The sequence below is a fragment of the Dermacentor albipictus genome, chromosome 6, assembly GCF_038994185.2.
Source record: "Dermacentor albipictus isolate Rhodes 1998 colony chromosome 6, USDA_Dalb.pri_finalv2, whole genome shotgun sequence".
Taxonomy (NCBI): Eukaryota; Metazoa; Arthropoda; class Arachnida; order Ixodida; family Ixodidae; genus Dermacentor; species Dermacentor albipictus.
This window is the reverse complement of record NC_091826.1, coordinates 91,373,673-91,394,738: the sequence shown is the minus strand read 5'-3', so window position 1 is coordinate 91,394,738 and position 21,066 is coordinate 91,373,673. Positions and strand designations below refer to the sequence as shown.

The 21,066-nt window shown below is 50.6% G+C and overlaps 1 protein-coding gene across 31 annotated transcripts in view; it reads right to left on the bottom strand.

Moving 5' to 3' along the window:
- Positions 1–21,066, bottom strand: part of LOC135897687 (cell adhesion molecule Dscam1-like) — a 96,257-nt gene that overhangs the window by 41,542 nt on the left and 33,649 nt on the right. The window contains exons 1-3 of one of the 31 annotated variants that reach the window (XM_070541027.1): positions 6,676–6,758; positions 6,320–6,610; positions 338–628 (exon numbers count right to left, since the gene is read on the bottom strand). The exons of 17 other annotated variants lie outside the window; for them this stretch is intronic. In XM_070541027.1, the coding sequence (XP_070397128.1) occupies positions 338–628; positions 6,320–6,610; positions 6,676–6,736 (643 nt within the window). In that variant the 5' untranslated portion in view covers positions 6,737–6,758. Of the gene's footprint in view, positions 1–337; positions 629–891; positions 1,084–4,371; positions 4,660–4,784; positions 4,929–5,386; positions 5,675–5,768; positions 5,845–6,319; positions 6,611–6,675; positions 6,759–7,490; positions 7,776–7,915; positions 8,028–13,116; positions 13,402–13,508; positions 13,635–15,136; positions 15,425–15,495; positions 15,606–16,510; positions 16,796–16,919; positions 17,042–19,323; positions 19,612–19,693; positions 19,798–20,710; positions 20,996–21,066 lie in introns of those variants that run through there. 13 more of the 31 variants (XM_070541028.1, XM_070541024.1, XM_070541035.1 and 10 more) reach the window with 13 other exon arrangements.

The window sequence follows — 21,066 nt, the reverse complement described above, 5'->3', positions numbered from 1 at the left end:
AAGTCATTCTCTTTTCTAACTGCGTTAGTGCTCCAGCCTAACAGGGCTCTTCCGTCCACGTTATCACAGGATCGCGGGCAGTCACGAGCGGTGAATGGTGAAAAGGGGGAACAGAATCTAGCGAAATGAATCCAAGGAACGCCGTACGTTTTTTTTTTCTTTTCTGGTGTTGAAGTTCGAAAAAAACAACAAAGTTTTGTAGCGTTAACGCGCTTATACGCTCGCGTTTTGGCGATTCACGACTAAGCGCTTTCGTGCTGTCGCGCCGCGTTCGTGAGGTGGACAGTCCTCCCGCAGCAACGCTCGAGGCTCTCGTACACGTGGGTTGTCGTCTCACCATTGACCAGCAGCGACGCGGTGAAGCTGTCCTCTCCCGCCTCGTTCGACGCGACGCAGGTGTAGTTCCCAATGTCGGCGGCGGTCACTTCGGGGATCGTCAGCGACGCCATGTTCTCGGCGAGTTTGGCAACCTTGGCCCCGCGTCCGGCAGACGCGAGTGGCTGGCCGTTCTTAAACCACGCGAATGACATGGGTTCGTCGCCCTCCACGGCCACGCAGGACACAATGACCTTCTTGCCTACGAGCTGCTGTTCCCGCGGGAAGTTGAACGCTTGAATCCTGGGGGCATCTGGAAAGCGTTATCAAATGGCGACTGTGCATGCAGGCCGAAATGCCGCTTTCGAAATATTGCGGAGGCTTGGAGCTCTAGCCTTATGGCGACACGTGACCCCAGCTGCTGTTAAGACACGCGTGCATCTTCCACGTGTGTCGAGTTATGCGGGGGACACGAGTGCGTGAAGCTAAACGTATTGCGACGTGCAGAATTGCGAGATTAGCTGTGCGTGCTGTTGTTGAATGTAATCTAATAACAGTGACGTTCATGCAGCTTACGGATCCCTTGGCAGACATCGGCGACAGCAGCGGCGAGAACTGCCACAAACACGAACGACGGCATTCCGGCTGGTTTCACCAAGCACCGCCTTCAGGTATACGTTGCTAGATAGACAACGCTGGTGCAAAGCGGAGTTTGCCCGAATTGTTGTCGAACGGTCTTGTAGTTTGAGTTCTTGCGTCTCCCCGGAGGAGACGCGGCTTCACTGCTCGGTGACCTATGCGACAGTGTTGCCGAGTGTGTAAAGCAGCGCAGTTCCCTCGCCGATTAGATTCTTGGCGAACGGACAACTAGCGCCACGTCGTGGCAATACACGGAAACACGGCCGTGCGCCAGCTACCACGCTGCTGAACAAAGCTCACTAGCGCTCAGTACGAAAGTTGGTGAGCCAGTGTTGACTCAAACTCTCACATCTTTTGAGTTACTAAAGGCAAATGTTAAGTCAAGCTAAAGTGACAGATTGTCGCTGGGGAACGTCTAAGAAGTCAATATTATCGCGCACACAGGTTTAGTAATCGAAATAGTGAGGTAAATGCAGGACACGATTAGAGACTCCCCCGGGACATTCAAGTACCAGCCCGATGACGAAGGCACTCCTCATTATATTTCTGTCGCTAGTGCTCAACCACTCGTAATAAAAAGATAATTGTATTTAATTATAAGACGAAAGAAAATGTTATTTGTCCAGACGTAATCAATTTTTCCATAGTTTCGTTATCGCGTAGTGCTGGGCTGGTTTTGCTGGCTCGCGAAACTCACACAAGCCACTTCCATGTGATGTCGCGGGTTTCCCGAACGGTGCACACCCCTTTACCAAGAGCAGCTGCAGCGGCAAATCCAACGCTGTTTTGGCTCGGTTTGTCCATGGCCGCATACTTGTAGTTTGCGCAGAAAACTGTAGCACCGTCTTTATGGCGCCGCTTTACCCATGGACGGCACTAAATGTTCACGAGGGTTGCTATGTGGGCTTGTTGGTAATGCATCTATGTAGCGCTGTGTGTGTCCCTGTGTGTCTTCTTTTGACCCGTCTTTCAATCGCGCTACCATACACCCCTTCATGAGGCACTAAAAGGCATCAATGCAACGTCCCCGCTTGGGGCGGGTGATTTGAATTGCGCGAGGTGTGCGGGCCCTTCACACGCAGTTTCATCGTAAACGAAGTCGTTTCGTGGCAGTCAGCAAAGTAGACGCGAAAAACTCGTTTCGACCTTTCCATCGCGTGGTATGTGCGCGACGTCCTCTAGAGCTCCCTGGGTGTCGCCACATGAGCGTCTTGAAAGCTGCAAGTATCAGTGACACCCCTTGAAAGCATTGCAGAAACTGCAGCGCCTACCTTTCTACTAACGCGCATGTCCAGAGGGGACCTAGACAGAACTGCACAGAGTAGAGGAGATACAGAGAATGGGTAGAACCGACGCAGCCGCGAAACGAGAGAACAGCAGCCTTGCCACTCTCGCAGTTCCCATACAGGAGGAGAGGGTGGGAGAGGGAAAAGGCGACGTGAGAAGGCAAGGAAACGGCCGTTGCGGGCAAACTGAAGGTACGGTACGGTACGCTTCTGCCATTTCTGTACAAGTAAAGACCGTGCAAGTTTGTCAAGCGGACAGCTGACGCAGGGCGTGCAGACACAAAGCTGGATTAAAACACTGTAGGGTCAAGGCGACAATACGGAAGCGGGCGTACGTCAAATCAGCACTTACGTGCCCGCCGCGGCAGCTTCACGGCTATGGCATTGCTCGAAGTTGCGGGCCTGATCCCGACGTACAGCCGCATAATTCAATTAAATTTTCACACTTCTGCCATCTCGGATATTACAAACAATGGCGCACAAGAACGCCTCAAGCAAATACGTCTCCATGTGTAATCTGCATGCAAAAGCAGTGGTGCACGCATGGTAACGTTTAACATCTGGTCACCACTGTCGCGTTGGACTAAACGCTCAAGAAATTACACATTCGCCGTAAACATCACCGCGAATTATCGTCAATCAAGGCAAACGGCATAGAAAGTTTCGCTAACATCGATTCCCAGAGTACGTGGGAACCGCGTATTTTTTATTATGATTTCGAGGCGGAGTTATGACGTTCTTAAACATCACGCCGAAGTCTGTACGTGAGAAAGAACGAGAAAGAAATGAAAGATTAAGATGCATCTTCATTTGTCGTATGGCCCAATCTGAATCGTGAGCTATCGCACCCCTCCGACGAATTCATTCCGGCTGAGGCAGTTCGTCACGATCATTACACAAACTATTAGTCGCGCATAGTAGGCAGCTAAAATATACATTTCGTTTATGAAAACATGGACGCACAATATAAGCAAAAGCCGCCGGAATGAACGCCTTCTAATCCGCAATGTGAGCAGCTGAAGCTGTCGATTCAAAATGTCCTGCAGGTGTAATCGCCAGTCGTCCTCACATGCTCGGCATACGTGGATGGGTTCAGTGCCAAGGTGGTGTCCGCAGGTAACTGTACCGTTGTAGACCGCGTATTAGTTCCACCAGCGGCTGGCCGTCCTCATAGTTGCTATAGTGCTGGCCCGTTTCATCGGGGAAGTCGAAAGACGGAAGTGCCGGGGGATATTTGCGCGCGAACATGTGTTGGGTTTGGTGTGTGTGTGTTTGTCCTCTGGTTGTTGCATGACACAGTAAAGCAAAAAAACAAACAAAAAACGAGGAATGTCGCTGCAGCATACGGTTAGACACGGGTAATCGCCTTCTTCGGGCGAAGGCAAGTGCCCGTGTCCGAAATGCTTGGCTTCCAGCGACATCCCACGTTCTACGAGTGTTAAATCGGTTCCCGCGTTGGTTTCACGACCGTCCATGCTTGTGCCGCAATGTTTACTTAGCACATCAAAGTATTTATTTTTGACATTTACGCATGATAACTTACGGATAAATTTGTTTTGTTAATGAAAATTTATGTGAACTGCGGAGAGCGTTTCCCATGCGCTACCCTTGCCAAAGATCGCGGCGGTCACGGTTCATTTCCAATATTACCATCCTCCACTGCCGCATTTCTGCCTACAACACCTTTCAATTGCTGTAGCAGCAGCGCATTCGCGTCATTTCGTTCTCTTAAGCATGGCGCACGAAGTTAACTTCTGATGCCAGATGGCGTGGCATTGCGCTGGCCAAAACTTTATACTACACGCGACACACGTCTGTGTGGCGTCTGAATCAGCGCAGAGAAAACACCACTTTGGCATTCGTAATATCACCGGTTCCAGCCGAAGACCTCCGAAGAATCAAGTGCGGATGGCTTAGCGTCTGTGGCGTTTTGCTGCTGAGCCTTAAGAGTGCCTGATTTGATTCTCGGCAACGACTGTCTCGATTCGGTGGAGGCTAAATGATGAAATACTTGTGGCGGTTAGATTTGTACGCGCGTTATGGAAACTAATGCGGCTGGAATCAGTGCGGAAACCTTCCGGTGCAGCGTTTCCCCGCAGTATTAATGCCCAACGAAGAACAGCTCACTGACCCTGCACCACGAGGGAGGCCGTGGAACTGTCCGCTCCGGCCGAGTTGGAAACGTGGCACGTGAAGTTGCCGACGTCTTGCGCCGTCAGTTCGAGAATCGTCAGCGACGAAATGTGCGACGCCAGGACGGCCGTCGAGTACCTCCTCCTCCCTTCGCTCTCGCGGACGCCGTCCTTCGTCCACGTGAACTCCAGCGGCGGGTCTCCTTCCACGGCTACGCAGGACAGTACGAGTTTCTTGTTAGGTGCCGGATTTCTCGGCATTGCTAGCGGCTGCAACTTGGGAGGCTCTGCAATTGCACGGAAATGAAATTGTTGTCGCATTACCTCGAATTGAAACCCATGACACAGGTAGCCAGCAGTCGAACGGTTAAGGAATTATTCCGCGCACAAAAGGATAAAGGCGCGAGCTCACCGATTAGCTTGGCAGACGTTTCAGCGATGACGTGACAGCAAATGAGAGCGGCAAGCAAGGTGCCGAAGGTGTGCATGGCGGAATGCTTCTCTTTGAAGTGTTTTCCGGCGAGTTCCGTTCCTGCTTCGAACGAAACAAGTTCGCTGCGAGCGGAGAACGCCTGAACTGCGGAGCAGAACTCCTCCGAATGTAGGGATCGACGCTTTTATAGGGAAGCAAATGAGAAAAAGCATTTGCAGTTTTCCTTCAGGCAGGTGGCGCCACACCGTGAACGTGTCGAGAAACAACCGACTAAATCCACGGGTCCAGCATTTTCAAAACAAATAAGTCGTCGCTGTACGGGCAGTCGCTCAACTCCAGTGAACCATGAAGCGGTAACGCTTAAATTAGACGGTCCCGCTAATCGGTGTTTCAGATTTCCGCGTTTTACCCCGAAATCTCGTGGCGAGTACATCGCGACCTGCCTGCATGGAGTCGTCGAGCTGGGCGTATACGGATCACTGAGCTTTCTTGTTGGCGCTAGAAACGTGAGAAGAAGCACGGTTATAAGGCGAGTCGAAATCAGTGTGCAAATAATGCCTAGCACAGCGGGAGACACTGACCAGCGACGACCAGTTCGGCGGTGTAGCTATCGCTTCCGGCGGCGTTCGTGGCCCGGCACGTGTAGTTGGCGACGTCGTCAGCGTCCACCCTGGCTATGGTCAGCGCCGATATGGACTCCGACAGCATCTTGGGAGCAGCCCTTCCACGCGGACCAATGGGGAGACCGTCCTTGAGCCACGTGAACAGCAGGGGCTGCGTGCCCCGGCTGGCGATGCAGGTGACGGCCACGGCGCCTCCGATCTGCTGCTGCTCCTTGGGAAAACTGAACGGCACCAGCTTTGGAATATCTGCCGGCAAAGGAATCGCCGCCTGTAGTTTTTCCCACCGGGAGACTGCAGAATCTGCTGTAGGCTTTCGCAGAGTAACTACACCGCCCCCTACCTGTGTTGGCGTAGACGACAGATGTAGCGAAGATGGCGAGAATAGCGTTCAACATCGGCATCACGTATCGGGAGACCGGTCGGGAAGGGTAGACGTTCCAGCACTGACTGAATCCGCAGTCGTACGAGCGTTTTTTTTTTCTTTCGTTGCCTGTCGCGCTTCAGATGCTGTCTCAATGGGACTAGTGGCGCCACTTATGAGATATCCGGTGAAGCTCACGCGGGTGTGCTGTCGAAGCACAGTTTCGCGACGTCAGTGGCGCTGGTTTTGCACACGGGCGCAGCACTCGTTCGGTGCATGCATATTTCCGTAAAGGTCAACGAACGAGCACGGTTGTGTCAAGTTCTCGGTAAGTAACGCAGATTCATTCTAACCCGTGGTTATAATCTCGAGCGCCGGCCCGCGACGTTACTAGAGGAAAGTCTCTCTGCGAAGAATGGTTATAACACGCACGCAAACTTCATTCGAAAAGAGTGATGCACAATCACGGGATAACGCTATTATTTTCGTTTAGCTACGAGTTCTCGTTTGGTTTGGCATTGGTACAGTACCGGTAACGAGTAGCTGGGAGGTCACGCTGTCGGAGCCTGCCGCGTTCGTCGCGACGCAGGTGTAGTTGCCGATGTCCTCGGCGCCCGCTTTGGAGATGGTGAGCGAAGACACGGCTTCCGACACCTGCTTCACGAGAACCCTCGATTCGCCGCTCCGGAGCTTCGCGCCGTCTCTCGACCACGAAAACTGGAAAGGCTCGCTTCCCTCGATCACGACGCAGTGCACGACAACTTTCTTCGGCATGGCTTTGCTCGTGGGGAAGACGAACGGCTGAATCTTGGGCGGTTCGACTGAAACGTGGAATTGCGTTTTAGCCACGGCCCGGACAGATTTACCACGAGATACCCTTTCTTACCTGAGCATTGAGCCCTTTCGAGTGAAGCTGCAAGTGCCAGCAGTGCAAATACTAGAGCCATCGTGTGTAGAGCGGGCGACTGCGTTTCTGAGCCTGACGGCGTGCTGTCTGTGCGCGATCCGGTTGACAGTTTGGTGTATGTCGGGTGCAAGGGTATAAAAATTCACTCGATCAACGGACAACTAGCGCCACGTTTTGGGAAATACTGAAAGGTATAGCCCTGAGACGAGCGCGGTAGCTCCGATTTGAACAAACGTGCGAAGCAGGCCACCGTGAGAGGACTCACTGTGCTAGAGAAAGGTGGCTACAATATTGTGTAATTCATAGCGTATTACGTCCCTTCTATTAGAAGAGGGGAGGGGGGGGGGGCAGTGGGTCATTATAGTGCACATGAACCGCAATACACGAGCGTTACTGCGTTCCGCAAACACCTAGCGGAATGCGACGTCCCCCCACCCCCAAGCCGGGAATCGAACCGGCGACATCCTGCTCAGCAGCGAAACGGCATAAGCCCTGGGTAACCCTGGTAGGTACTGGGTGGCTTCTAATATTAGGCAGCAAAAATTCTGAAAAGTTGAAGAAATTATTACTTCTCACTCGTTCGAATGAATTCATGGGATAATAGCAATGAAAAGGAAAGCAGGGACATTAATAAGTAGAGCGACTCCGTACCGAGACTTTTATCCATTTGTCGCGTCATTAAGCAATTAAGACACCCACCATCCAGCTTCAGATTCAGTGCCCATCGAAAACGTAAATAAGTACTGTGCCTGCCATATCACACGCTTCCTTTGTTTAGCTTGGTCAGCACGTACCGTTTACGACTAGCGTAGTCGTGAATTCATCCGTGCCAGCAACGTTGGAAACGCGGCAAGTGTAATTGCCGAAGTCCTCCGCTGAAAGTTTTCGGATCGTCAGCGTGGATATCTTGCCGCCGATTTCCTCGACGTCGGTGTCGGCGCTGCCGTCGGCTCGAACGCCGTTCTTCAGCCACGAGAACCGGAGGGGTTGGTGTCCCCGCATCGCGAAGCATGACACAGCGACTTCTTTGCCCAACTGTTCGTCACTTGGAAACGAAAAGGGCTGAATTTTGGGAGCGTCTGGAACGGACGAGTCAGCAGGTTAGTGGCGAGAAAAACAAAAGGACTTAAACTTACAACTTGTTCGCTCTGTAATGGTTCTAAGGATATTCCTCGATGTTACGACCTAATGTTAGACTTGAAAGTGTGGAACCGCTTACCTAAGGCTGGGATTGCGGACATCGTTTCAAGAAGGGCGCCCGCAACCAAGGCTACAAAGTGGATGAGGATGCGCATGTTGAACTTCGCTCTCGGTGAACTGACGAACGTCGGATGTGAACCCGTCAACTGTCGGATATTCAGCCTCCACGCGCATGCAGCTCGGCAAACTGCTCGTGTGGTTGAAAGTGAGGGAACGCAATTGGAAAGTCACTTTGCTCCTATGGACAGGCAGCGCCACCGGGTGGAGGTTGCCGAAGGCATGAGAGATGACTTTGACACTGAGGCCGTAGCGCCATCCTACCTAACCTAACCTGATATACTAACAGTGGGGCAGGAATCAGTCAGCGCTTTAGTTGTGTGTTAATATGAAAATTTTCGAATTCAATCGACTACAGATCCTCGAAAAAGAAAGTGTCTGGAATGGAATGTCGAATCGAATAGACCTCTCACTCGAGGCAGGTCGGTTCCAGCACACTGACAATGTTAAGCACATTGCGAAGTTCCCATGAATTTCGTGTTCTGTGTGCGAACGGTGTCACTTCAAAATTTCACTTTAAAACATAATGTCAAGGGTGATAAGCTTTCAGTGGCGCGTGAATTTCCACGTATAGCTCTTGAATGCAGTCGTGATATGGCCGAGTTCAAATGTGCACTCTTTCAAGCTGGTCGGGAACTGTTTTCCTTCTTTGTGTGTTTGCACTTCCAGTTCAACAAGCATGCGATTTCGGCGATTTCACGTGAAGCGCGCCTCTTCCTCTTGGCTCGGGCGCGCCGTATTGTGAAACTCAATGAGGCATGTTGTTTATAGACTTCCTAATTTAAGTGCGTGTTGTGACTCAACGTGTTTCTTAACGGTGTATGTTGAATTGTTGTAAATGACGTTAGTACGACAAATATCTCGCGCTGTTATTCCCCTCTCTATATAGCAAGACAGTATGCATATTGGTGCCATATCAAATCGGAAGTCACACGCAACTTAGGCCCGTAGTGAAACCGAAACTTCCCCGCTGTTTTTTGTGTACTGCATGCCAAGGTGGTAGCATAACTAACGCTATGAGTTGTCTAATATATATATATATATATATATATATATATATATATATATATATATATATATATATATATATATATCAACGCCGATCAAGGTCTCCAGGGGCGTGTATTTTGACGCCTGCCCGAATATTCAACCAGAATCGATTATTCCAGAGAACCGAACATCGAATTTCTTAATCTAATAAATGGAACAGCAAGGACTGTTTGATTCGAACACCGGTGATATACTATTGCTGTACTTTATGGCGATAATTTCTTTGTGCGATCTCCCTTACGATGGCGGGAAGCAATTTCGGCGGGCAAATGAAGGTGATATTCTTCTGACTACGGCGTTCCAGTTATTGTGGCTATTGCACAGATAATTGGCAGAATCAATACCAACTCATAATCGAGTTCAAAGGACGGAAACCCGTTACCCGTAGCCTCACCTGTTGGACGACACAACTGCAAAGCCTGCGTCGCCTTTCGCTTTCAGTGCACTCCATACCTGTTGCCGGCTTCGCAATTAGCCCGTCTCCACTATGTCAGTCATAACCCGCGCGTCGGCGCTTCATCAACGATACGAGTTACAACGAAATATCCGTTATTGCGAGTCTGCGGGACACTAACCAGTGACGACAAGCTCCGCCGTGTAGCTGTCGCTTCCCGCAGAGTTGGTTGCGCGGCAGGTGTAGTTGGCCACGTCTTCCGCGCCCACGTTGGCGATGCTTAGCGCCGAAACAGACTCGGTGAACATCTTCGACGTGGCCTTGCTTCCCTGGCCGAGAGCGACGCCATTCTTCAGCCACGAAAACTGCATCGGCTGAGTGCCCCTGTTGGCGACGCAGGTAACCAGCAGAGTCTCACCCAGCACGCTCTCTCTGGGAAATACGAAAGGCTGCAGCCTGGGCGCGTCTGTAATGCGACACGACGCCAGCCCGCACGGTTGATGCACGGAGACGAGATGACGTCGCGCGGAGTAAATGCGGAAATGTGGTGCCCCTACCTTTGCTGCAGCTTATTCCACGCGTGAGCGTCAGGAGTCCCAAGACGAGCGCAAACATCGTGCCCGAATGACACGCAATGACGGTCGCAACTCCGTCCAACGCTCCACCGACAAGAGTGCTCTAAGAAGCGCACTGCACGAGTGAGCTGCAGAAGGTGCGTCCGCAAGGCGTGCTCTGCGTGTTATTCCTGTTGCAGGTCCCTTCTCGAACCAGTGGCGCCACGTATGGATCGTTCGGGCAACTACCTCGGAGGCCTGAACGAGAATACGGTTTGAATGCAGAAATGACCGACTGCTTGCCATCGCAACCACGGCTAGACTCGCCTTGCGGTTCGTAATGATAGAACATTCTTTCGTGTGCCTTTGCATGATGCCAGTTTCTTGCAAGTCTCGAACAGGATTTTTCGTTGAGTCACTCGGCCTTGCTTGCCGAGCGGCGCCAACAGCCTGTAACGTCACTATTCTTGAAACTTGACAAAGAACAGTGCAGCTTGTGCGGATGCTGGCGCACCATGAAGCCTCCCTATTTATTCTGTGTTTCAGCATCTAAACCTCATATGAAGTGTCATAAGTTAGCTATCTTATGAGAAGCAGGTCACTGTAGGGAAGAGCCTTGTCACTCAGGGAAGATCACTATAGGGAAGAGCCTTGTCACGCGTAAGATTGAGAGAATAGGGCAAGATATAGCGTACGGCACTACCGACCAAACAAACCATGAGATTAGCGAGCCTGCGTGAAATGTGGCGGGATTCGTCCACGCAGTCGTCGATAGCTCGATTGGATAGGGCAACCAAACAAGAAAAGCCCAACCAAGGAGACGGGCTTAGCCTTCACCACCAGCCACAAAGTAGCGCAATCGGACCCGACCACATAACACATGGCGCGCATGTAGAGTTGCCCATGTCATCGCCCCCAACTCCCGTTGTGGTTAGCCAAGACACCGTCGGAGAAAGCTGCCCGATAGGTGGCCTTCCACCGTTGGTAAACTGTCGGCCGTCCTTCGTCCCGGCGAACATTAGCGGTTCGCTGTCACGAAGAACTGCGCAGTATGCGACCGCTTTTCTTGGGGCAGAAGCTGTTCGCAACAAAACTGAAATGCTAAACTTTCGGCTTTCTGTCTGGAATGAATGCAAAGCACAACGTTTTGCATTACCCAGTAACGACAATGCAAAAAGGTTCATGCCTCCAGGACAAAGGAGAAAAACGTGATAGAAAGGGCCCCATTAGGCATTCGACCTCTTCTGGCCGATCGGTACTCAATCTGCTACGATAGGGCGCAGAGACTAGCTACGCACCTTCTACGTTTTCTTCTTCTTTTCTTTTTTTTGCCTAATACCGCCCCCGCCATTTCCCAGCTGTGCTCATCATAGCGAACATGCAACGGGCGAGTGCGGCATAACCCGTTACTATGACGACAAGAACATTAAGCAACATGAGGTGGAAAACTTTTGCGCCATTTCATGGGGCACCCGAACGTTCTGCCAGCACTAAAACATTGCTTCCATGATACTTCGAGTGAAGTAGCTCAATATTAGTTCATCTGTCATACATTAGCGCGTGTAAGTGCCTTCAGTCATTGAAAGCATTGACATCAGCGCAAGTTCGGAACGTGTGACAGTTGTCGCGGCTGAGTCTGGGCATTAAATCGACCTACCCGTTACGACAAGGCTTGCGGTGGTTCTGTCGCTTCCGCCGTCGTTCTTAGCTTCGCAGGTGTAGTTGCCGATGTCCGCTGCGGCGACTTCGTGAATTGTCAGCGTTGACATCTTGTCTAGTGGGTGCCTGACGGCGAACTTTGGGCCGCTCGGAATTTTCACTTCGTCTTTGAGCCACGAAAATGACAACGGCGGTTGCCCTTCCGACGCGAAGCAGGATACCGTAACGTCTTTTCCGATGGGGTGATTCTTTGGGAAGAAGAACGGCTGTATCTTGGGAATTTCTGCAATGTCGAAATTGGAGGAAGTTATCTGCTCAGGGACTGCTGTTCGGTAACCGACATGCAAATCTGAGACTATGGAGTTTGGCTGCTTGATACTCTATAACGTAGAGGTACGGAATCGTTGCACTAACTTACCTACTGCAAAGCTCGTGGCCGCAGTGACGCTCATTACTGCCAGAGAGAGGAGCACACAATCGGCCTGCGCCATCTTGTAGCTGATACGTCAAGTTCTCGGAGCTGAAAAGCACTGGGACGAAAGGTGCAGGAAGAGCTCGAATAACGTTGGCTGCGTCCTGCATGCACTGCAAGCGCCAATCGCTGAATGAGTGCGGTAGCGCCGACGGCAGTCGGGATCGGGGGAAAAAGTTCTCTCTTCGCGGGCTCCTAGCGCCACATAGCGGTTGAATTGGAAACTGCTAAACGCGCCAGAAATTTGAAGGTACGGTTTGCGTCACAACACACTGCGTTCTTCGTTGGTGTCACATTTCTACCGTGGACATCCGAAGTGATTTTGTACGGCAGCCGCGATTATCTTAAGGAAATCTTTGCATTTTACGGATGAAGCAGTCGCCGCGTCGTTGATGAGGCATTATTAGCTAAGTGCCGTAAGTCATGTTTCACGTTGTAACAACTAGCATTCCGTAGTGTTTGAAGAATGTAGCAGTATAATATAGGTACGTGTACGAACACAAACGCTGGAATCACGACTATATGTACATCAGCTGAACATCAATATCAATGCAACATCAGCATGCAACATAAGTATCAGGTACACCGGCACAAACCACGTCACCGTTTCCGCGCGTTAACTGGGACTAAGCATGTTAGTGCTCACTTTTCATTTACAAAAATGATATCAGTTGCCATAGCGACATCACAGAACCATCACAAACGCGAAGCAGGCCAAACCAACAAACTAAGCGAATCAAAACGAAATGTTTGCACAGTTGTAGCCTCGAGAAACGTAAACGCAAAATTGAAATATGGGTTAACAAAGTGACCACGCCCTTTGTAGTTTCTATCGATTACTTCTGACCCTACTGTTGGAAACAGGACATCTGAGGGCAAAGTGAAATAATGGATAACTGAGCCCTTGTAGGGGATGAGACCGACTGATTTGGGCTTAAGTCATGCTGCCCTGTCACATGTGCGTACCGCTTCCTAGTGGGTGCGCAACTAAGGAGTGAGACAGATATGCTGTGACATCGTCGGCCTTCACTGACCTGTAAGTAAGAGCTCTGCCGTTAGGCTGTCTGTGCCGAAGCGGTTGGCAGCTCGGCAAGTGTAGTTTCCTACGTCCTCCGACGACACGTCTAAGAGCGTCAGGATGCTGACCGTTTCGCTGAATTCCTTAATCTGAACCTTGGCACCCGAAATCAGTCGCTGTCCGTCCTTAAACCAGAGGAGACTAATCGGTTCCGCTCCGACGTGAGCGTTGCAGGAAATCACGATCTTGGAGCTGGCGCGAGGTTCCTTCGGGAAGGCGAACGGTGTGATCTGTGGCGCCTCTGTAACAGCGTGGACATCAATATAGTAGTGCCTGTCTTACCGTACAATGCAAATTCTGGAATCAGACGAGCTTGTTCTCGATATGTACGAGAAAAAGAGGGCTTACCGCCGCGAACCCCGAGTGCCGACGTGATTAGAAGCGCCGTCAGGTGGACGACGTTTGACGCTGGAGCACTGCGCATGATTTTAAGATTCGAAGTGTGCGGGTCGGGTGTGCTAGATGGAGTCGAAAGCGATAGACACTTTCCGCAATCGGGTAACGCCGAGCTCTGGCTTTACAGAATACGGGGAGAGGGCTAGTAGAGTTTTTCGAGAGGGTAGTGAAAGGTGATGGAGGCATGGACAGCTAGCGCCACACCGTGAGTAGTACGGCAACGACACGGAGAGGCGAGGAATCCCGCGCAAGCCGCTGGTGCAGAGGCGAAAAGACACCGCAACTTCTACGTTTTTGAACATTGAAACGACGTGGTTATGGCTGAAAAATATTGGCGTCGACGCTATCGGTGTCGCGCGAGTGTGTTAAACTCGCAAATTTCGTTAACCTCGTTTTACGTCGTGTGTCCAGATCTCCAAGTACATAACGTATAATATTGCAAACTTCGCCCATCGCTCCAGCTTATCCACTGCTCACATTCTGCAGCCGGCTGAAAGTAGTAACAGGGTCCTTCAATACTTATAGCAACCTGCTGCGTAGCATCGCCTTACTGTGTGAATTTTTCTGTTTATTTTTTTAAATTCGTTTCTTCTATCACCTCTCATTCACTTTACCCTTTTGCCCTGCACAGGGTAGCCAGCCGGTACTTACACTGGCTAATCTCCCTGTCTTCCCTTCCCGCTCTCTCTCTCTCTTGACATGCGTGGATATTCGCTGTGTTCAATCCCTTCTCATTCTGCTGTTCATTTTATTCACACCGCTTCTGTACCACCCGAACGCTCGGATATTTTTTCCTGCAATTGAGACATGACTTCACTTGTACTCGGCTTGAATTCTTCATTAGGAACACGTGCTCTAAAGTGAATAATTACTAAGTAAATGGGCGAAACTTGACAAATTGCCTCGAATTGCAATATGTGATGCAATAATTAACGCCCACCTTTCCAAGTAATCCAACAATGTGACAAATTCCAAACCGTGTAACCCTGCGCTAGCTACCACTAGACATCTTTTATAGAAAGTTTGTTTACACTACAGAAACACCTGGTGTACGTAACTTCGCAGCCAAATAGGCCTTTATCACAACATCATAAAGGAATCCAATCGCGCTTAGAAGTAAATGGTAGAGATTTCGTCCGGTGCGACGCCTATGTGGCAAAACCCTTTTAACGTTAACTACGTCAACATGGAAGTAGTTGTACCTTGAAACATTATCGATGTTCAGTAAACTTTACACACTGCATTTCTTAGTGCCTCTTAGTTCAATCTATCGTTAAGCATTTAAGATCATCTAATATACAGAGGTCGTCCCGTGCGGGCTAGATATTACCTGTTATTATTTAGAGCATAGGGCATTTTTCTTTCTCTGGCAAACCTTAGTTTTACAACGAGCCCTTGTCCAGCGGACGATATTGTGGTCGTTGCAAAGCGCTGGTTTCAGCAGGTAGAGACTGTAGGCAAGCACAGAGGGTAGGTAGCGGAGGTGGATTGAAATAATGGAGCGACGTTGTTCTATCGTGCAAAAAAAAAGAAAAAAAGAAAACGTTTTCTGCGATTGAACGATGAGGATGACACCGTACCGGTTACGAGAAGCTGGGAGGTCGCAGCGTCCGAGCCCGCCGCGTTCGTCACGACGCAGGTGTAGTTTCCGATGTCTTCGGCTCCCGCCTTGGAGATGGCCAACGAAGAGACAGTTTCCGAGAGCTGCTTGACTTCCACCCTTGGATTGGCTTCCAGCCTCGCGCCGTCTTTGGCCCATGAAAAGTCGAGAGGTTCGCTGCCCTCGACTACGATACAGTGCACGACGACTTTCTTCGGCATGACCTTCGTCGTCGGAAAACTGAAGGGCTGGACTTTCGGCGGTTCGACTGGGAAAAAGGGCGGGCAAATAATCGACTGTAGCGGGGACATTCGTGAGTTTTGTGCGAAAGCTGCTCACCTGAGCCCCGAATCCCTTCGAGTGAAGCCGCTAGTACCAGGAAAGCTAGCGCCGGTACCATGCTTGCGGCGAACGATGGCGTTACTGCAGCGTGTTGCATTGTACTCCGAGCTCTAAATCGTCAGCGGCTGAGACTGGTCGCTGGCGTGGTGCACGTTGAGTTCGCCGATATGGTGGAAAGCGCGCGCCCCCAAGTGTGTACTGGTAATGCGAGACCCGAGGGCTGGACAACTAGCGCCGCATGTTGGGGAAAACTGCAAGGTCACTGTGCTGCGCGCGCTAAATGCGAAAAGTATGTGTGATTCTTGTGAGACGCGAGAAGCAGGTATAGTAAACGCGACCGCGAACTGAGATAGATCGTCATGCCCACCCGTCCGTATAACTTTGTTTCTTCTTCGTAATTAACCGGTGGCAAATTACAATTGCTAGCTGCATCTAACAGGGGCCGTATCCTTGATCTTTTCATACCAGGAATGTGTTCACTTTTGCGTGACGGAATTCAAGTAACATCAAGCGCGACCCTTCGCTATAGCGACGGACAACTTGCGCATGCGTTTCAGAATTCTGTAACATGGAAATGACACTCCCGAGGAAGCGTGACGCTCATTCCATCACATCCACTCCCGTTAGTTTCGTCAAACTCATACTTTCCGAGAGAGAGAGAGAGAGCAAGGACAGGCAAGGCGGGGAGGTCAACGCGGTTTCAATGTACGATGCCGATATAGTTTGCTTCCTCATTGATCGAGGCCATCGTCGCAAGTCAGGCAAGAACCAAAAGGTGGCGTCATAAAAGTGGCCGCCATGACATTGGTCGTTTCAGGTGCCTGCGGTATGCTGCAAACCGTAGCTTTCGGGAATGGTTTCTATTTCTCTCAGCGAGTCCGTGAATGGGGAATTAAAGCACCTGGAGAGCGAGGTGTGGACGCCATTTATTGAGCACGGGACGCATATTGGCATCTGCACTCAGCTGACGATGCCCTCCCCCCCCCGGTAATACAGAATTGATGGCACGCACCATTGACAACTAGAGAAGTTGTGAACTCGTCGGTTCCAGCGACGTTGGACACGCGGCAGGTGTAGTTGCCGATGTCCGCGGCCGAGACTTTCCGCAGGGTCAGAGTCGAAATCTTGCCGGCGATTTCTTCCACCTCGACGTTAGAAATGCTGTCGGCCCGGACGCCGTTCTTCAGCCACGAGAACGTGAGCGGCTGCTGGCCTCGCACCGCGAAGCACGACACCGCGGCGTCTACGCCCAGCTGTGCGTCGTTTGGGAACGAGAAGGGCTGAACCTTCGGGCCCTCTGTAACGGACAAGTTCACTTTTGAGAGCCGGATTGTTTGTGAAAAACAAAAAAAACTGTTCCTTTTGATAAAATTTCTCAGGGAGGGTCGGACGAGGCATCTGAAAGCGAGAAAGTGGCTCACCTATTGACGAAAGTGCAGATGTTGTGACGACATTGCTTAGAAATGCTACGACCATGCATTGACACAAGTGCATGCCGCAACCGGTGATTAGTGGAGCGCTGATCTGGGGACGTGGACGCATGGGTACACAATGCCAAGAGTGCTCGATGTTCACTGGCTGTGCGTGTGAGCGGGGAGGATTCGTTCTGACAAGAGGAAGGCTCTCCCACGGACAAGCAACGCCGCATGGTGGAAGTTATGGAAGACGAGCCAAGTGGCGGAATATTTCCCGACGATTCAATGACGACAAAAAGGAGCTACGTCTTGGCAAACGTGGCTAAAAAGAAACTGCTTAGCTAAGACATGTATATATAATCGTACCTTATAATCAACAACAGAAGGGCACGCCTATGGCTAATTTAAACGCGCTATAACTGCACTGCACTTTCAATTTCATAAAGGACAGTGGTTGATCTTATTCTTTTCGCAGACATACATAAATAATTTACAGGCCTTCATGCTATATCTAAGCTGTCATTAATAGTGAAATATACTAGTCAAGTGATCACCTTAAATATCGACCGTAATGTACGTACATTACACACACATGCTTTCTACATGTCTGTACTTATGCCACGCCTAACGTTTCGAGAGACGGGATAGCGTCGCCTTAGTAACAGTAGAAATTGCAGATGTAAGAGCTCGTTCCAGATGCACGCGCATATGACGAAAAACTAGTTCGCTTCGAGTTTCCGCCATGTCAAAACGACGTCAAGTACCGTCGGTTATCGTAAGCATAAAATGGGCTCTAAAAAAACATTTAAGCTAAGTTTATATAAATGACGCTTGTGATACGCTTGATAGGCCGCTCTTGTCCTCGGTGTAGGCTTGGCAAGTAAAAAAAGAAACGCAAGAACTGCAAAAAAAAAAAAACGGTCACGCCGCCTTGTGATCACCTTGCCACGCCAACAACTAAACGTTAGGTAATGATTCTTGATAGCTACTAGACGTGACACAGTTAAACAAGGCACCAACCTGCTGACATTCTTGAACTTCTCGTCCAGAGAAATCAGCTCGAATAAGCGAGAGCAGTTCGTTGCGTCACGCGACCTTCAGTGAAATGGAGATTTGCGAGCAGCATTGAAAGCGAAAAAAAAAAATCTTTGCCAATAAATGAAAGTCACGTTCGGATATGACACTCTGCCACGGAGTCTAGAGCGATGACTTGCTTGTCCTTATGTTCGTTTAATCTCGAGCATACCACTATGACGTCATTCGCAGCCCCCGTGTAGTTCCGCTGCGTAAAGCACTAGTCAGTCGCCAACTCTCGGTGCATTCAACGCTGTAGAAGTAAATATATCCGGCAAATATGAATTATTCTAGTAAAGCTTCTTTTAAACAAGAACGTGATAATACTTCAGCTCAGAGGCACCACTATTAATTAATCACCAACGGGACCACCACATTCAATCAACCTCCTTTTGGAGCTATACAACACCTGGTAATTTAGCAACGGGGAGTTTTCATCGCCCGCGCAAAAAACGATTAAAAAACATCAAATGCAGGTGCAACTGACCGGTCACGATCAGCTGCGCGGTATAGCTGTCGCTTCCCGCAGCGTTGGTCGCGCGACACGTGTAGTTGGCCACGTCCTCTGCGCCCACGTTGGGGATGGCGAGCGCCGACACGGACTCGGTGAACATCTTCGGCATCGCCTTGTCGCTTGCCAGCTGGAGGTCAACGCCATTCTTTAGCCACGCGAATTTGATTGGTTGGGAGCCTCTGCTGGCAACGCAAGTCACTACGACGGTTTCCCCCGGCAGATGTTCTCTCGGAAAATAAAAAGGCTGCAGTCTGGGAGCGTCTGAAACGACGAAGTAAGTCGACACCGCATCTGTATCCGAAACAGTCCGTTCGCATATTACGAAGGACGATGAGACGTAACTCCTACCTTGTTCGCAGCTTGTTCTTTGCGCGAGCAACGTCAGTGTGAAAACGACTACGAGCATGGCGGTTTCGATGTGTGTTCGAGAGCCTGCTGGTGCAAGAGACCAACTGAGGATGCAGTGCTTCGAATTTGGTCGCCTCGTTGTTTCCTAGAGTGTCGAGCGATTCGTGGAGCAGGTGGCGCCACACTGTAGCTGTTCCACAAACCATCGACACCCCGCCGCTGACTTTGAAAGTGTGAGAACGAAGTCGTAGAATTATTGGCTAAAGTTCGGAGAGCGCGAGCTGCTGGTTAATAGTAACTGTGTGCATATACTGCTGCAAATTCGGAGCATAGCTTCTACAACTCAGCAAATTGCTTCAGAATAGCACGACGGGTTATTTAAGGAGGCTCGTTAGAGGTTTCATGTCAGGCGCATAAGTTTTCGCATGTCATGAACAATTCTGATCACGTGCGCGCGGAGACGATCCGACTCACCCTTGACTAGCAGCTGTGAAGTCGCACTGTCCGATCCGGCGACGTTGCTGACGGTGCACGTGTAGTTGCCGATGTCCTCGGCTCCCACTGTCGCGATCGTCAACGAGGACCCTGTCTCGGAGAGCTGCTTGATGTGCAGCCTCCCGCCGTTTGCTAGCTCTCGGCCGTCCTTCGTCCAGGCGAAAGCGAGCGGTTCGCTGCCTTCCAGCACCGCGCAATAGACGATGACTTTCCTCGCCCCGAGAAGGTTTGCAGGGAAGGTGAAAGGCTGGATCTTCGGTGGTTCGGCTGCAATGACGCGAAGCGCAGTTACTGTGCGCGCTTGAATTTTCAGGTGGCACGCTCCCTGTACGAACTGCTGTGGCCTCACCTGATTCTCTGCCGCTGATAGTGGTCGACATCGCCAAGGCAAAAATTAAAACTCGATTCAAACAAGGGCCAGCCATCCCCATTCTCGCGAACAGTCAGTTGCGGGATCTACCGCGGTGTACACTGCTATGGGCGTTCCGATGCACCTCCTCTTGAGCGCCGTGGCGCTCGAACATTGGCGTGCCGCGGACAACTGGCGCCACTTGGCGGGGCTGTTATGAACGAAACGCAAACTTCTGTGCATTTCTCTGTCGTCCGGTTGACGCTTCGTATTCGCTTGGCGCGCTGCGCGCCAGCTCAGGTCACTGCCAGTTCTGTACACGAGTACGAAATTCAGTAGAAAGAGCATCGTTCTTGGTTCAAGAACGCATTGAATATTTTGCAGCTTTGTCCATTGTCGTTGTTTTCGGTAAAGGCTTGCTTTCGCATTGTCCTCGCTGCTCACCTGCTGTGTTGTCGATCGGAAATGCACTCTCGGTGCAACAGTTGAGGTTGCAGAAGTCAGTTTTGTATATTTTTTAGTCAGACCTAAGAGCGAGGAAGACCGCTTGTACCGCATCGCAGTTCGTGATTAAAGATGGTTTGTAATAGTGGCAATTTGCAATATCGCCTGAAAGATCTTCGTAGATAGGTATAGCACACATCCAGGTCTATACACGAATATTCACAACGAGTGTCACTTCTATAGTACCGACGGAGAGAAAAGTGCGGCGCATGCATGTTTGATTTTCTGTCACATTGTATAGGGTTGAGAGACGTTTGTACGTGCGTTAATGAGAAGTCACAGAACAGCGCTCTTCGTGGCGTGAAGCTATGATGCCAGCAACGTACCGTAGGGTTTGCTGTTGACATATTAAGGTACCTTTTACGCAAAAGTGAGCAAGACCCTTCTGACATCTCTCTTTACGCGCCCTGTCGAAAATGCCGTGTTGTTTGCCATCCTCATGGCCAACGCAGTTGTATCCTAGTCGACGCAGCGTTCGTCCTCTAGGACATTTCTCGTTGGCTCATCACTGACCTGTCAGCAGCAGCTCCGCGGTTACACTGTCCGTGCCAAAGCGGTTGCCGGCTTGGCAGGTGTAGTTGCCGACGTCCTCCGCCGACACATTCAGTAGCGTCAGGATGCTGACGGTTTCACTGACTACCTTCGTATGAACCTTGGTCTCCGTACGCACTCGCTGTCCGTTTTTAAACCAGGAAAAACTAATCGGCTCCGTCCCGACGAGGGCATTGCAGGAAATCACGATCTTGGAGTTGGCACGAGGGTCCTTCGGGAACGCGAACGGCTGGATCTGGGGTGCCTCTGTAACAGTGTGGACATCAAAATGACGTATAGTAGTAGCTGTCTGAGCTTACCGTGCAATGCAAGCTCTT